General features: G+C 40.8%; 2 protein-coding genes across 4 annotated transcripts in view; one reads left to right on the forward strand and one right to left on the reverse strand.

Moving 5' to 3' along the window:
• Nucleotides 1-18,130, reverse strand: part of LOC124247438 (ectonucleotide pyrophosphatase/phosphodiesterase family member 1) — a 194,605-nt gene that overhangs the window by 84,479 nt on the left and 91,996 nt on the right. The gene's annotated exons all lie outside the window — the stretch shown is intronic.
• CCN2 (cellular communication network factor 2) lies at nucleotides 1,144-4,425 on the forward strand. The gene is made up of 5 exons (XM_046676700.1): nucleotides 1,144-1,554; nucleotides 1,656-1,878; nucleotides 2,112-2,363; nucleotides 2,494-2,705; nucleotides 3,074-4,425. Exons 1-5 carry the CDS (start codon nucleotides 1,153-1,155, stop codon nucleotides 3,368-3,370), a joined length of 1,386 nt encoding a protein of 461 aa, XP_046532656.1. The 5' UTR covers nucleotides 1,144-1,152; the 3' UTR covers nucleotides 3,371-4,425.

Consider the following 18,130-nt stretch of genomic DNA (forward strand, 5'->3'; position numbering starts at 1 on the left):
TCAGTGAAGCTAACTAGCAATAATAAGAAATGGAGATGTGCTTAGACATTATGGGCCATATTTGACATCTGCACACAAGCAGAGGGAATAAAACCTGTTCCTCCCTTGACCTGATGTCACTCCATTAGGCTGCATGCTCCTTGGGTCAGAAGAAACCACAATCGTGATTCATAGAAGTGTAGAGAGTCATAAAGTATAATCTTCATTGACACTTAGTTTATAACCAGATACAACTGAGTACACCACTCTTCTTACATAATCAGATTTTTTACTGCAGGACAAACCAAGTCCAATCCATGTTTGAAGATTATAGGTTTTAGTATAAGAAAAATCTCTAATTTCTCAAAGACCCACAGCTGTGTTTAAAATGCCCCAAGTAAAGAGCAAACTTGCTGGCCCCTCCTGTCTGGTCCCCTCTCTTCCTGTCCACTTTCTCACCCCAAACCCCAGAGCCTCCACCTACCCACCATGTAGCCATTTGCTCTGACATAATGATAGACCCATTTTTCTGGAAATACTGATGCCCACTCATCCCCTTTCCCTCTCTCTATCCCCAGCAATAAAACTGCCAGATAGACTAAGAAAAAACAAAGCAAGAGGGCTGGAAATCTCCCCCAGAAACTGCGTGCATCCTCAGACCCCTGGCTTTGTTCTCTCTCTTGTCTGGCAATGGGCATCCAAACCGTTATCTCAAGTGACAAAAGATCAGATTCCTCCCGTCTCCAGGACGGATCCAGGAGCTTGCAAGTAGGCTTCTTGGGGATTTCAGCTGGTTAAAACCAACTGACCCATTTTCTGTAAAATCATTACAGAAATAATAAAAAGGAAGCCCTTTCGATTGTTTTAGGAATCCCTGCTGTCAGCTACCCACCCCCTTAAAAGGATTTATGTCACCGGGTAGTACAGGCCCAGCTATTAGAAACAGAAGTGAGTGTAGGAAAAAAATAACGGCTGATGTGTTCTTAAATGATATAAATCAGGAGCGGTGCGAAGAGGCAAGGGGAAAAAGAAATCCTATTTGGTGCTGGAAATACTGAGCCTCTTCTTTTTTTTTTTTTTTTTTTTTTTTTTTGGTGAGCTGGAGTGTGCCAGCTTTTTCAGACGGGAGGAATGCTGAGTGTCAAGGGGTCAGGATCAATCCGGTGTGAGTTGATGAGGCAGGAAGGTGGGGAGGAATGCGAGGAATGTCCCTGTTTGTGTAGGACTCCATTCAGCTCATTGGCGAGCCGGGGCCGCCCGGAGCGTATAAAAGCCGGGGCCGCCCGCCCCAGCCGCACACCGCCACTCTTCCCGCAGAGAGCAGCAGCCTGCCGCCCAACCCGGCCCGCCCGCTCCCCCGACGGCAGCCGCCCGGCAGACACTCCGCGACCACAGCCCGCCGGCCAGGCCCCCGGCCGACCCGAGCCCGAGCCCGATCCGGATCCGGATCCCCCGCCGCCCGCCCGGCCCCCGCGCCCTCGCCGCTGCGCCCACCTCTGCGCCCCGACCATGTCCGCCGCCGGCCCGGGCCCCGTGCGCCTCGCCTTCGCGCTCCTCTTCGCCCTGTGCAGCCGGGTAAGCGGCGGATCGCGGCGGCGCGGGGAGGCCGGGCCGGACGGGAGGGAGGGAGGGAGGGAGAGCCGGCGCCCGCTGACCGCCCCGTCTCCCTCCCGCAGCCCGCCGCCGGCCAGGACTGCAGCGCGCGGTGCCAGTGCCCCGGCGCCCCGGCGCCGCGCTGCCCAGCCGGTGTCAGCCTCGTGCTGGACGGCTGCGGCTGCTGCCGCGTGTGCGCCAAGCAGCTGGGCGAGCTGTGCAGCGAGCGCGACCCCTGCGACCCGCACAAGGGCCTCTTCTGCGACTTCGGCTCCCCCGCGAACCGCAAGATCGGCGTGTGCACCGGTAAGACCCGCAGCCCCCGCGCCCCGCGCCGGCCGGAGGGCCCAGGGCGCTTGGGGACCGGCCACATCCCCACTCACGCCCACCTTTGCGCCAGAAAGTCAGCCGAATTGAGTCCCTTCTTCTGGCTGTTTCCAGCCCGCCCCCTGGAGCCCTGCTCCCAACTCGCATCCCTGACACGCTCCCTGCTGGATGCCTGACCCCTGCATCCTCCCTTTTTCCCTTCTCTCCTTCAGCCAAAGATGGTGCCCCCTGCATCTTCGGAGGGACGGTGTACCGGAGCGGAGAGTCCTTCCAGAGCAGCTGCAAATACCAGTGCACTTGCCTGGACGGGGCGGTGGGCTGCGTGCCCCTGTGCAGCATGGACGTTCGCCTGCCCAGCCCTGACTGCCCCTTCCCGCGGAGGGTCAAGCTGCCCGGGAAATGCTGCGAGGAGTGGGTGTGCGACGAGCCCAAGGACCACACCGTGGTTGGCCCCGCCCTCGCCGGTGAGTTGAGTCGTCCCCTAAGTCAACATGTGATTCTTCCCCCGGGGGCTGAGTCCCAACTCTGCCAAGCGAAGGGGGAAATATCTCATCCTGGCGTCTTACCTTGTGTTTATGTCCTCTGCTCTCACAGCCTACCGACTGGAAGACACGTTTGGCCCAGATCCAACTATGATTCGGGCCAACTGCCTGGTCCAGACCACAGAGTGGAGTGCCTGTTCCAAGACCTGTGGGATGGGCATCTCCACCCGCGTTACCAATGACAACGCCTTCTGCAGGCTGGAGAAGCAGAGCCGCCTCTGCATGGTCAGGCCTTGCGAAGCTGACCTGGAGGAGAACATTAAGGTACGTGTTCTGCTCCTAGTAACTTTCATGGAATGATAGTGGAGAGGACCAAATTTAGGTTTCTTACCACCCTTGTTATTATAGACCTATTATCTCCAAAATTATCTAACCATTGAGCTGTTTTGCTGGAATGAGATGTTATGTAATAGGAACCACCAGCATTCCACTACAAAATCCTCTGCAGTCGTTAGTTAATTCAAGACATCCCAAGAGAGGCAGTGTCTATTTTTAGAAAACTAGCAAATAAAACTCAAACTTCCTCTCCTCGGAATATAAACAGAAGTCAGAAAAACCCAAATACACAGAGGTTGAAGAAAGCCACTCCCCTCGCAGTCATTGATTTTTCTCTTCTCCCTCTGCTTCCTTAGAAGGGCAAAAAGTGCATCCGTACCCCCAAAATCTCCAAGCCTGTCAAGTTCGAGCTTTCTGGCTGCAGCAGCGTGAAGACATACAGGGCCAAGTTCTGCGGAGTGTGCACCGACGGCCGGTGCTGTACCCCCCACAGAACCACCACCCTTCCCGTGGAGTTCAAGTGTCCTGACGGCGAGGTCATGAAGAAGAGCATGATGTTCATCAAGACCTGTGCCTGCCATTACAACTGTCCCGGAGACAATGACATCTTTGAGTCACTGTACTACAGGAAGATGTATGGAGACATGGCATAAAGCCAGAGACAGTGAGAGACATGAACTCATTAGGCTGTAACTTGAACTGATTCACATCTCATTTTTGTGTAAACATGATGACTTCAGTAGCACAAGTTATTTAATTCTGTTTTTCTAACTGGGGGAAAAGAAAAATTCCCACCAAATTCAAAATACTGTGCTATGTGACATTCAAACAAATAGTCTATCAACCCCAGACACTGGTTTGAAGAAAGTGAGACTTGACCGTGGGACTACAGTAGCGCATAGCACCAGAATGTACACTAAGGTGTGGCTTGAGGAGCGGTGGGAGGGCATCAGTAGAAAGGCTTGTCATCTTAAAGTTGGAATGCGCCTGCTATTTGGAGTGTCATTAAGAAAGAAAATTTTAGCACGCTCACTGACTGCCTGTAGCTCCAGCGACAGCTAGGATGTGTGTTCTCCAGCCATCACGGGGCTGAGTCAAGCCCCGAGGCAGGACAGCAGATTCAGCTCTGACATTCTGATTCGAATGACAGTGTTCGGGAATCAGAATCCTGTCTATTAGACTGGACAGCTTGTGGCAAGCTAATTCGCCTGTAACAAGCCAGACTTTTTTATTGATATTGTAAATATTGTGTGTATATATATATATTTGTACAGTTACCTAAGTTAATTTAAAGTTGTTTGTGCCCAGGTTTATGTTTTTAATGCTTTGATATTTCAAATGTTAGCCTCAGTTCTGAACACCATAGGTAGGACGTAAAGCTTGTCTGATAATTCAAAGCATGAAATGGAGATCCTGCTCAGGTGGAGGGACAGTCCATCAAAACAGAGTGTTGGCTGAAGGTGAGGCAGCAGTGTCCTTGAAGTCTGATTTGTAGGCTGGCAATATGGGAGCCTCACTTTGAGTAAACAAATGGCCTTTATTAAAAAATGAGTGGCTCTATATAGCTGATCAGTTTTTCCACCTGGAAGCATTTGTTTCTATTTTGACTACGACTGTTTTTTGGACAGTTTATTTGTTGAGAGTGTGACCAAAAGTTACGTGTTTGCACCTTTCTAGTTGAAAATAAAGTATATATTTTTTCTATAAAGTGCTTGGTTATTCATTTATTCTCTAAACATTTCTGAGTATTCTTGAGTATAAATGGGAAGCTTTTGTTTGCCTTAAAATAAATCACCAATAATTTTGTAAATATCTTTCATCACATCCTAATTAATTGGTTAATCACTTCAATGGAATTTTTACATAAACATTTCACACTGAATCAAGTAGCACAAACTTGCAGGCATACACACTATATTGGGCACGCAGGCATTTTTTTTTTTATCATCACAGTACTTTATAAACATTTAAATTCAATTCTTTCTAGATTTCTTGTCTCCACCAGCCCCTATTGTATTCCACTTGGTCCTGTTTACACTCAGTGCCTTTCTTGCAGACATTTAATTTCTAACCCTCTATATCACAAACGAGTCTATGTGCCTTGCATATAGAAAATATTTATTTCTTTAATTTGTGTACTCTACCGTAGATCTATTTCTGAACCTTAAATCTGAATTAAAATGGAGCCATTTAATGTCTTATTTTGTATAATTCTGTTTTCGGTTGCCAGATAACCAATCACAAATAGATGACAGCATAAGTAGAAAAGAGGGGGCACAAGTGGAAAACGGAGGAATAGCAGGTCTTCCATTCACTAACATTAATAGAAATTTATCTTAAATTAAAAGCAACTCCTCCGTTTCCCCAAGTTTTTGACTTTAACAGATCTCAAGATCAATAGTTTACCACGTGGTTTGTAAGGGACAAAATGGAATTGTTCAAGAAGCCTGGTGTGGACATGATATTGGATCTGTCCAGGCCTCTACTGAGAAGACAAGTACTGAAGTAAGTGGTAAACAGAAGAAATACTCCAAGGACAAATAGAAGCCCAATTTTTTCCAGATGAGAATAGCTGTGGATTCTAGGGAAAAAAAATAGTTGCAGACAGACTAGCCCCATCACAGGGTAATTAGCAATGTTGTAGTGCCAGTGTCATTCCAAGAGACAAAAATACATCTGAAAATAAAGACTAGCTCTACAAGCAGTGCCCATGCCACAAACCAAAGGGAAAACTTCCCGTGTTCAAAATGTGAAAAGTATTTCTGTTCAAAACATTGGACTTTTAGGATACACCCACGTATGTATATAGTAACACTGTCAGCAGCTGCACCCCACTTCCCCAAATAAACCGACATGCACACACACACGCGCGCACACACCCCAAGTACATTGTTTGCTTCACGTTTCCTTTCTGTCAATTGTCTCCTAACTGCAAAGATGAAGGGCCATGGTAAATGAGCCGGACTGTTTTAAAAGGAATTTGAGAATTCTGGGAAGATAGAAGTAATAATAGAAGCATACAGTTTAGATTTTCCAAATCTCCACACAAAAACAAAACAACTAGATTGTAAAATCAAAACCCCATGAGAAATATTTGTAACAAAATTAGGTGGCAAGGCATCCATAGACCCACAAAATATGAGTGGGGGAAAACCACCCACCATCACAAGACCTGCACTGTGTCAGCACGTGTGGGAAAAGCAGAGGGACACAAAAGCATACCTGCTGCTTCTGAGAAGCGACGAGCTCCAAAACAGCCAACCGTGAGATACAGGACGCCAACTCTAGAATGGCTTCTGAAACCGGTAGGGGTTTTGTCCTCCAACAAAACTTAGAAACGGGCCTCTCTCCCATGTGAGGACTCTACACTCTTGGGAGTGGAATCAAAACTGAGCAGGTCAGAGACAATAAAGATGTTGAGAGAGAAGGTCCAGATAAAAATGAGGAGAGAAATAGAGGTTTGAAATCTCTGGAAGCAAACTGCCATATTTTTAATACTGCCTGAAAACAACAAAAGAAGGCGCTTTGTGAAGATAGCAAAGCTATCTAAACCAAGCCTCCTTCCTGAACAAAGTTCGGGAAAACTAATTTCATATAAAAAATAGGAAAACAAAATTATCAAAGCCAAACCGCATGCAGTTATTACATGAAAAAAAATAATAAAGGGCAGAATAACATCCCCACAGATAATAAAAGCATGCCAGAAATACATGCCCAGAAAACGTGTCAAAATTATAACCTACTATTTCAAAAGAACATTGAGAAAATGACATTAGAAATGATAAAAAGGAAACAACTAATGACATAAAATAGCAACATAAATCAGAATTAGTAAAACTTAGGAATATAGAGAGAAAACTCAAGAAGGAGCTAGAAATAAAAGAAATATGTCAAACTAGAAGGAACATAAGAGTCAATAAACACAACTGAGAATTCCTTAAGAAGAATGGCTAGTGAGAAGGAGGGAAAATTTTTAAATAAAACAAGAATAGAAATATTTCAAGAAAAAGTGATAAATAGTGTAGACAGGCAAAGAAGAGCCAACATATGGACAGTAGGAGTTCCTGAGGAAGAAAAAAAACAAAAGCTAGAAATCAAGAAAACTTTACTGAAATAAAAAAGGATTTGAAGGCAAATACTGAAAGAACATGACATGTACCTAATAAAATCAACCAACACCAAGACATATTCTAGTAAAATTACTGGAATATAAAGAAAAAGGAAAAATCATCAGGATAGCTGGGTAAAAATAATACAAACTTTATAAGTAAAAGAAAATTAACTTGTCATCAGACTTTTGGACAGCAATACTTTATCCGAAAAAAACTGGAATAACATATTTAAGGTACTTCAGGAAAGGAAATGTGGGCCAAAGAAGTTTTATCCTCCAAAACTGACATTCAAGAACAAAAAACACATACAAACTGTCAGAAATGTAGAAGAACTCAGGGCATATTGCTCCTCTGAGCCCTTCTACTACAGCAGCTCAGAAAACAAAAATGTATGAGAGATATTAACATAAAAACTGGTGGTGAGTATTAACTATAGCTTACCTTTAAAACTAAGACTAAAGGACTGTTAAGAGGAGAAAGTATGGTATACAGTGACCATATGCTCTGACAGCGTAGTGTGCAACCATGAAAGATTTGGGGAGAGAATAGAGATAGCACATGTCCACCCTCCCCCCCAATATTTAACTCCTTTTATAAGTGGTGGTGGTGGTATTGTTATTCTGAGACTGGTGGGTTTGAAATGTGGGATAAAGCAAATGAGCCACTACGAATATTCTAATTCTATCCCTACTGTTGGTGAATACTGGGATTCTTGGTGAGGAAGTCAGAAAAGACAGATGTGATATAAAAGGGGTTCAGTTAAGTTCTGCAATCCTGAATCTGAATTAGAAACAGCAGCATAAATTTATGATGTATTTTATCTTTTAAAACACACACACACACGCACACATACATACACATGTATTTTTCTTACATGAGCTCACTGAAAAGGCTTAGATAAAACAACAACTTAAGAGCAACGGCCATCCCTAGACTCGGATTGTGCTCTTGAATTGTTACTTTCCGCTAAAAGAAACTAGGGCTTCCTGGAGAACGGCTGATTCCAGGTCTGGGGCAAGAATTGTGGAAGATAAATACATTTACGCAGGGTGTATCTTTTCATGTTGCACGATAATGAAGTTAACAAGGACAATTAAGATCATATTAACAGGATTCGGGAGGCAAAGTGAAGAGACTCCTACTACAGACAGGGCAATCTGAGCTTCTGTCAGCGTCGGAATCGCAGTGCAGTAAGCATATCAACCATCCTTGAATTCATCAGCTTATTATGATGGTTAAAGAAAAATCCTACTTGGTCACCTGAGAATGGTGGGGACTCTATTCATTTTACACAAAATTTAATCTTTCTATGATCACTTCTGTATCCTATTTTTGGTACTCCATACATCTAACTGTGCCTCAGAAGAGATTGGCCCAATCTGTACCAGCCCCAGACGTAGTCCAGAGATGACTTTTAAAATAACTAACTCTCTTAGTCAATAGTGTTGGTTTCATGATGGTTAAAGTAATTTTATGTTATTTTTTTATAATTGTACTTTTCAAAATTTTCTGAAATGAACATGTATTATTTTATAATAAAAAAAAGATTTTTGAAATAAACCTTTCTTCTCCTTATTAAAAAATAGCAAGGAGGGCCAGCCCCGGTGGTCTGGCAGCTAAGTTCAGCCTGCTGCACTTTGGTGTCCGGGGTTTGGTTTCCTGGTGTGGACCTACACTGTTCTGTTAGTGGCCATACTATGCTGGTGGCCCACATACTAAAAAATAAAGGAAGATTGGCAGAATGTTAGCTTAGGGTGAATCCTCTTCGGCAAAATAAATAAATAAATAAACAGCAAAGAATACGCCAAAAAATATAGAGTTTTTCATGGTTTTGGTTTAGATAAACAGTTTCTAATACATAAATCAATAAATAGCTTAGCTATTTAAACCACAGTTCCTTAATAAGCCGTGTACCTAGGAGCATGTACAACACACATATAACCTTCACGTATTTATATTCATGTCTATTCAGCGCATTCTCTTACCTCTTTTTCTCATGCCATAAATAAAATCATGGAAGATTTTCCTCCATAAGTTTATAATAACTATTTTTCCTTCATGAATCATACTGATTATATATAGACTGTTGCTAAGACTAAGAACAAAGTAAACAACGTAAAATATATCTTTAAAATACTAAGTCAAATTCAAAATCTAAATATAGGACCCAAAGTAACAGATATGGAGACTTGTTTTCTATATTAGATGTTTAAAAGATAGTCAAAGAGTTAGTAAGAAATGTAGAGCTTCATTGATGAATTCGAATTTACATCTTGAGAATATAAAATATATTAAGACTTGCATTAGGTTAACGAATTCTAACACAGTTTTGTCAGCACAGTTAACAAGTGTAATTTAGAGAAACGTAGTCACTTTAGAAAACTGTATATCAGTATTTACTAAAGCTAAACATAAAGAACCTGCAACACAGCAAACTTTCTCTCCTAAGTCTAGATCCAAGAGAAATGAACAAAATACATATACAAAATTCTCAAAGCAGTTCTACCCACCTCCAAACTGATAACAGCCCAAATGTGTGTCAATAGGAGAATGGATAGAATGTAGACTATTTATGCAATGAAATAACATACAATAAAAAAGAACTACTAACATTATGTTGAGTGAAGAAAGTCAGACACCAAAGCATACACACCATATGATCTCATCTACAATGACATTGAAGAATAGGCAACACTAATCAACAGAGGTGGAATTCAGAATAACAGTTACTTTGGAGTTGGGAGTATGAGAAAACTTGGCATACATTTATTACATGTATATTATGTTTTAATTAAAAGGTTTAAAAATTAAGTAAGTGAATTCAAGCACTTTTTTGAAAAAATTTTTTCCACACATTAAAAGAGATCATCTGGGGGGTATTTTTTTCCATCTTTATAACATTCTAGATTTTCCAAATAGTTTACAAATAATAGTTATTACTTTATAATTGGAAAAAGATAAACCTGTTTTTAATGTTTCAAATGATAACTCCCCAAAGATAACAAGTAGCGTGTAGAACAAGTTTTACTGCATAACAGAACGCCTACATAACAGAACGCCTACGCCGCCATCTGTATGGAAAATGAGATGGAGAAATTAATGGGATAGAACCTCAAAACTAGAAGCACTTGTAAGAAGAAAGTCCCCCAAAATGCACAAATATCTTAGGGAGGCATTGGATTTGCCTTTTAACGTCAGATGGACTCATGCTAATTTTTATTTTAATCTCAGAGGACAGATTGACCTCTTCCAACATTTATTTATTTATTAGCTTATCAGCAGTCTCCTTCATTAAAACATAATTCCAAAATTAAACCAATGAATGGAATCCATGAAACTGTATATTTGATGTATATTTAAAGGGACTCGATGAACATCACTTAGTTATAGAGCACAAAAAGATTTCAAGGTGTCTGGCGTCCTATGTGGAAAATGTCTCACTAGTAAGTTTCCACTTTAGCAATAGTGTTATCAACACATTAAATTATGTGTGTGTTTATTTCAACAGGACACAGGAAGGCAAATGGACAGAAAACACTACTTTTATGAAAACAAAAATTGCTCTTATCCACACTGCCTTTACCTAATTAATACAAACAAACCCAAAAAACCAGAAACACCAGCTCTAGCATCCTGGGGCAGCGTGGGAGGAGTGAAGGGGAGAGGAGGAGGTGATACTTTCAATAATTTTTACCCACATGTGAATAAATAAAAACTTCAAACCAAGCCCAGATGTTTGATTTTTAAAAAGTAGTTACTCTGCATAGACTCACTTTTATACAGGAAATCAGGCTTCATGAATGTCACTGAGGGCATCTTGGTCCTTTCGCTGAAAAGGCTGGGCTATGAATAAACACTGTAGTGATTACAATTTAGTCCAAGATGTAATAAAGACAAAGGGAGAAATAATAAGGTCCAGGAATCTGATTGGTTGAGGCACCTTTTGTAGTCAATGCCTTGCATTTTTATGTCAACTCCAGTCTCTGATTATCTTTATAAAAATAAGATGCAAAGCACATAAAGTACCTAAATCTAACTCCTGATGTGCTGGGTGCCATACCAAGAAGTTAGAATTTAGGAAATACAGATAGACTTAACACAAAGGATATGTAATCCAGGATTCAGTAGAGCAACTTGAACTGGGAAATTGTGACAAAAATATTAACTGATGCATCTTCCTCCACTGCTAACAATGTTGCCTAGGCTCCATTTTTCAAGTTATTTTATACTGATTTATTCTATGTTTGGGATTGAAGACCTTTAAAATTGAAACCCTTAGCATTAAAAAAAATAAAAGATTACTATTCTTGATTCTTTTTTCAAATATTCTTTTATATCATTCCAGAGGAATTTTTTTTTTTTATGAGAATAGGCCCAACTCCTTATTTTTCTCCCCAGTCTGAATTCCTCTCTAGCTAAATTCTTTCTGACTTGTGGTCAGTATGTGTTATACCCTCTCTAGTGAGCTATTAGGAAGTACTGAAAATGACATTAAATCCAACAGCTTAGGAAATATTTTCTACATGACTGGTTTTTTTTTTGTTGTTTTGCTTTTTGCATTTTTTGAGTTTTAAACTTTATCCATAATTTGGGCTGATGAATCTCAGCACAGAGATTATTTCATGTCATTCATAATCTTTAACACAGGGCTGTTAGGCGAGTTTGCATGCTTACATTAAGGAGCTCTGAGAGGTCTAGGCAGTTCCCAGGACTCTATTTGCGTGGATGCCTCGATGTAGGGATGTGGTGATAGAAGGGCTGTGTGGGGCATGAACCAACACTCTAGTTCCCTGGATCTGGGGAGGGAGTCCTGGGCTTTTTAGTGTGACCTTTGGAAAATACCTTCTAGGGAAGGCAGCAGCTCTGGCAAAGTGAGTTCATGTGTTCTGCCTTGGTGAACAGCAAAAGAAAGTGGGAAATGCAACAGAAACAGGGTACTGTGTAATATTATGCACACTTTTACTTCACTCATACAACTCTTGGTGGCTTTCATCCCTTTTCGTATGAATCTGTCAATTTTCTGCCATCAGTTGTGGTAGCCTCTCTCTCACACTGTTCTAAATATGGTTGCCTAGTGACCTAACACACACAGATTGCTCAGCTAGCTGGAGTACGCAGAGGACCCCACAGTGAGAAAACACTCATCAATCTTTCAAGCCAGAAGTCCAGCATCTCCGTCTGTGGGACTTTTCTACCAGAGGTATGTAGAGCAGCTGATGGAGATATAAAGGGCTTTGGAAAAACAGTGTGGCATCCTAACTGCCCCTAAAGGGCTTAACAGGGAGCCTTTGGAGAGTGGTGGTCTTGAGGAGGAATGCTGGAAGTCTGATGCTCCCATTAGTCACTGAGGGAAACCAGAGCTTTTTTCAGAAGATATTTGGGATTGAGGTCCTTTAAAATTGAACCTTTTAGAATTCAATGGGATTCCAGGGACAGAGAAGTCAGGTGCTGATAGCAATCACTTGAAGCAGTGTTCACCAGCAGGAGGATCTGCTGGGAAGGGTTGCTGCTGGTTAGGATCTGTGACAATATGGGTGGCCAGTAGAAGCTGCTGCTATGGAAACTCATGGTAACACTGTTAGAAGTAGTGGCCAGTGGCAGCTCTCATTGCCAGGAGCAACTGCCAAGAGTCTCTACTGGGAGATGTTGACTGGAAACACCATTGGGTGTATCTAATAGAGAGCTAGGTTTGGGAATCATCTACTTGAAGAGTTTTTTGGGGGAGGAGGTTGTTTGCTTTGTTTAAACATGCTTAGGTGAATCACCCTTGATGTTAGGCAAAGAGAGAAATACTATTGATTTTACGATGCTCTACCCTAAGAGAAAGTCATCATTTCCTTCAAAACAAGCTTCTCCATGTGATCCTGCATTTCTATTAATAGCACTAATTATCTACTTGTTACCCAAGTGGAAACACTCCATTATCATGGAACCCTCCACTTTCCTTTCACCCACGCTCAAGTATTTTAACTTCAGTTTAGAAATTCATTTACAGAGAAAGTAGTCCCAGACCCAGCCACGGGGTGGGGGGTCCATGCTTTTGTGAGTTTTACCTTGAGGAGGTCTGTGAATATTAAAGGAAAACCCCCTCTTGACTCATGCAGGAGGAAGGTAAAAATGACTATTTTTAAATACACCAAAGCACTCTGTTCTTCTTAATAAGGACAACCCTCAGGAGAAATTTATTTTACCAGAACCTAACTTAGTGGGATTTTTGTCAGAGGCTAACCTACGTGGAGGAAGGGAAATACCTAACTCTAGCTCCCTTTAGCTTTTCATACCCAAGGTGGGGAAGAAACTGAGGCATACTGATGAAGTGTGAAGGGATGCAGGCTCACAGAAATACCGAGATCTAACCAGAGGTCCAGAACACCTTCCCTCCCCCACCCCTTACTCCCACATTACCAAAGGTCTATTTACTGCAGTTCCTTTTACTCAGTTCATCATGTCTACCTTTTGACCAAAAATGACAAGCATACTAAAATGCAAGAAATACAGTTTGAAGAGACTGAACAAGCATCAGAACCAGAGTCAGATATGTCAGGATTGTCAGAATTATCAGACTGAGAATTTTAAAAGCTATAATCTGTATGCTAAGGAGTTTAATGGAAAAATAGACAACATGCTAGAACAGATGGACAATGTAAGCAGGGAGAAGGAAATTCTAACAAAGAATCAAAAAGAAATGCTAGAGACCAAAAACACTTTAGCAGAAATGAAAATGCTTTTGATGGGCTCATTAGTAAACTGGACACAGCTGAGGAAAGACTCTTTGGCTTGATATGGCAATAGACGCTTCCAAAACTGAAAAGCAAAGAGAAAAAAGACTGGAGAAAAAAACCCAGAATATCCAAGGACCTTGGGACAACTCCAAAAGGTGTAACATATATGTAATGGGAATGCCAGAAGGAGAAGAAAGGAAAAGAAAGAGAAGCAGTATTTGAAGCAGTAATGACTGAGAATTTCCCCCAAATTAATGTCAGACATCAAACCACAAATCGAGAAAGCTTGGAGAATACCAAGCAGGATAAATGCTAAAAAAACAAACAAACAAAAAACCTATACCTAGGCATATCACACTTGAACCTCAGAAAACCAAAGATAAAGAAAAATTCTTTGAAGAAGCCAGAAGGTAAAAAAAATACCTTACCTATGGAGAAAAGATAAAATTATATCCAACTTCTCCTCAGAAACCATGCAAACAAGACGAGAGGGAGTAAAATAACTGATGTGTTGAGAGGAAAAAGCAAACATCAACCTAGAATTCTGTGAAATTATCCTTCAAAAGTGAAGGAGAAATAAATATTTGTCAGTCAAACAAAAATTGAAGGAATTTGTTGTCAGTAGAAATACCTTGTAAGAAATGCTAAAAGAAGTTCTTCAGAGAGAAGGAAAATGCTGTAGGTCAGAAACTTGGATCTAAGTAAAGAAAGAAAGAGCAACAAAGAAGGAAAAAGTGGAGGTAAAATAAGCACTTTTATTTTTCCTGTTTTAGTTAATCTAACAAATAACGTTTGTTCAAAATAATAATAGCACCAATGTGTTCAATTATGTATGCTTATGTATAAGTGAAATGAACGACAGCAATGATATGGAGAGGAGAGGGAGGAATTCGGATTATTTTGTGATTATGAGGTACTTGTACCGCCCGTGAAGTGAAATAGTGTTATTTGAAAGTGAACTTAGATTAGTTGTAAACGTGTAGTGCAAACTCCAGGGCAGCCACCAAAAACGTTTAAAAAGTAGTATAACTGATATGCTAAGAAAAGAGAGAAAATGGAATCATACACCTTTATTAATACGACTATATCAACAATCACTTTAAATGTCAATGTTTAGAAGATACCAATTAAAATACAGAGATTGTCAGAATGGATCAAAAAACAAGACCCAACTATAGGTTGTCTACAAGAAACCCACTTTAAATACAAGAACACATATAGGTTAAAAGTAAAGAGGTGGAGAAACATAGATCAGGCTAGCAGCAATCAAAAGAAAACAGGGGGAACTATATTAATTTCAGAGAGAGCAGACTTTAGAGAAGAAATGTTAGGGATGCAGAAGGGCATTACATAGTAATAAAGGGGTCAATACCCCACAAAGACATAACAATCCTTATTATGTATGTGCCTAACAGAGCATCAAAATACAAAAGGCAAACACTAACTGAAGCACAAAGAGAAATAGATGAATCCACTATCACACTTGAGCTGTTTGACACCTCTCTGTCGGAAACGGACAAATTCAGAAAATAAGTAAGGTCACAGTTGACTCAACAGCACCATCAACCAACTGGGTATAATTGACATCTATAGACAACTTCATCCAACATCATCAGATTACACATTCTTCTCAAGCTCACACGGAACATTCATCAAGATAGACCACATTCTGGGCCATAAAATACACCTTAACAAGTTTAAAAGAATAAGTATCATACAACGTCTGCTCAAAAACTACAGTGGAATTAAACCAGAAATCAACAGAAAGATAGCTAGAAAATCCCCAAATAAATATCTGAGAGTTAAACAACCTACTTCTCAATAACACATGGGTCAAAAAAGAAAGCTCAAGAGAAATTAAAAAGTATTTTGAACTAAATGACCCTCTAAGTGGGCTTCCTAAGGGGCCCAAGCAGTCACCAGGTAGTTCAACCACTTCTGCCCCTTCTCTACCCTCACAGATGTCTCAATGAACAGTGGAAACTGCTAAACACTTCTTTCCTTTCTCTTTATAAAACTGATGCTAGGCTGGGGTTTCCTTCATCTTATTCTCAGTGCAAAGGTCCCCTCTAATCTTGATAGTGAAAACTACCACTGCAAGCTATCCTATCTTCAGAAATCTCTAGACAAGAAATCTGTACCAATCTCTGTGCACACGCCTCCAAACTCAGAGAATTCGAACCACCTCCAACTTTCCATTTCCATCATTGTTATTGCAGATCTCACTATTTTTGCCAGCAATGTTTGTGTGAGGCTGCGAATTAGTTTTCCTGTTCAGCCACAATTCTTTCTTACTTACTGCCACCAGAACAATATCTCTGGTCATGTAAGTTTGATGCTCCAAAAAAAGATGCAAAAATTATTATCAGGGTAAATACTATCTTTTCAGCAGAGTATTCACGATCTTCGACAAAATGATGTCAAAGGACCTGCTCAGAATAACTTCATATTACTCTTGTACATACTTTTTATGCCAAAACCAAACTGGACTTACTCATATTTCCCAAATAGTTTCCACATTTTGCCTTCGCTTAATCTAACCACTCTGCCTGTAAAATTCTTTCTCTGCTCCTTCCATAATGCATGTGTGTGTGTATTCAAGTATACACACATTTACATATAAATCAACCCTACCCATCTTTTTTTTTTTTTTTTTTTTAAGATTTTATTTTTTCCTTTTTCTCCCCAAAGCCCCCCCGGTACATAGTTGTGTATTCTTCGTTGTGGGTTCTTCTAGTTGTGGCATGTGGGACGCTGCCTCAGCGTGGTCTGATGAGCAGTGCCATGTCCGCGCCCAGGATTCGAACTAACGAAACACTGGGCCTCCTGCAGCGGAGCGCGCGAACTTAACCACTCTGCCACGGGGCCAGCCCCAACCCTACCCATCTTTTAAGGGTCTTCCCAGAAGTCACCTCCAGGATTCCTTTCCTGAATCCCCAAGCTGTTGGCAGTCCTCTTTCCTTTAAAAGGCTCTAACAAACACTCTGTTTATAACTGTATTATGTCACTTATATCAGTTTCGCCCACATTCTAGTTCTTTGCTGTCCAGACGGTAGCCAGCAGACAAATATGGCTGTTAAATTTGAATGAATTAAAATTAAATAAAACGTAAAATTCAGCATCTCTGTCACACTAGCAATATTTCAACTGCTCAGAAGCAACCTGTGACTAGTGGTTTCCATATTGGACAACACAGACATAGGACACTTTCATCATCACAGAAAGTCATACTTGAAAGCACTGCTCTAGTTGTTTTTGGATCTATTTCTTCCCCATCAGCTCCAAAGTTCTTGGACTCAACCTCATCTCGAATGTGGAAGATTCTCAATAAACGTAGATTAAATAGGTTATTTAATTATATTATTAGGAATGTATGGGTCAAGGGTGTAAAAATAAATTATTCCATCAGGCCTAATATTTATTAATAAAGAATTTAAAGAATTAAATATCTTCTTAAAGAGTTGATATTTTGCATTTAAATTCCAAAGCCAGAAATGCAAAACAAAACAGTCAGGCATAGAATATGTAAATAGCTTACAGAATGGACTATTCAGTAGAATACACTTAGGAAATAGTTTCATTTCCCACTCACCCCAGGCCCTAACCATTAAACGTGCTTTGATAGATATGCTGATCCTATTTCTTTACAACATTTTGGGGAGATCCCAGAGCTTTTGAGTTATTTTTGGCTATTATACTATTTTTATATTCAGGTATTTAAAAAATCTATTCCAATGTAAATCCAAACTTTAATCTGGCATCTAATTTAAACATTCTCTCCTCCTAGTTCCAGGAAGTGGCAAGGAAGTGTGGTGGGGAGGGGACAGGACTAGTCTTCTCTTTCACTCAACTTACTCGACCTCATTGTGCCTCATCTTTAATTTGTAGCTTCTAATTAAAGTGCTACCATGGCACACATCATCTTTTTAGTCCTGACTGTGGTGATACTATGCATTGCATTAGGTACTAGAGGAGCTGCAATGGTGAGTAAGATGTGGCTTCTGCTCTCAAAGACCTTAAAACAAATAGAGTAGAAATATTTCCCTTCAAATGACCATGAAATAAGGTAGAATCTGTTAGTATCCTGAGAGATGCATGGGGAAAAAACCTATAGGAGGATAAAAGAATGAAAACGCACTTTCAGGGATACTTTTTGACAAATGAACCAGTTGAGCTGGGTTATATAAGAAAGAGAATGTCAAAGGCATACATTTCTTAATTTTGATGTGGATTAAGGCTGCCCCAGCTAGAGAAGCCCAAGGTGACCTGGCCTACATGCCAAACTATACGACCCAGTGGACTTTTTTTATGGTATGAATTAGGACCGCCCCAGGGAGCGAAGCCCAGGGCATCCTCACCTGCATGCCGATCTATATGGCCAGACTTGTATCTAAAGTTATATGACCGCACAATAACCAGACCCCATCTGCACTGAAATCATTTAATGACTTTTTACATCATCTTTTCTTTTTTTTCCAGTAAAAATAAGTCACGTACCCATGCCTTATAAAATTAGCCCTAACCCTCAACTCGGGGCAGCAGCAGGAGCTCTGACTGCCCGTGGGTCTTGTCCCCACAC

This window comes from Equus quagga, chromosome 11 (assembly GCF_021613505.1).
Source record: "Equus quagga isolate Etosha38 chromosome 11, UCLA_HA_Equagga_1.0, whole genome shotgun sequence".
NCBI classification, from domain to species: domain Eukaryota; kingdom Metazoa; phylum Chordata; class Mammalia; order Perissodactyla; family Equidae; genus Equus; species Equus quagga.

Coding starts and splice junctions, on each gene's coding strand:
- CCN2 (XM_046676700.1), top strand. CDS start 1,153: ATGAGGCAGGAAGGTGGGGAGGAATGCGAGGAATGTCCCTGTTTGTGT. Junction 1,555..1,655: donor TCTTCGCCCTGTGCAGCCGG/GTAAGCGGCGGA, acceptor TCCCTCCCGCAG/CCCGCCGCCGGCCAGGACTG. Junction 2,364..2,493: donor GGTTGGCCCCGCCCTCGCCG/GTGAGTTGAGTC, acceptor CTGCTCTCACAG/CCTACCGACTGGAAGACACG.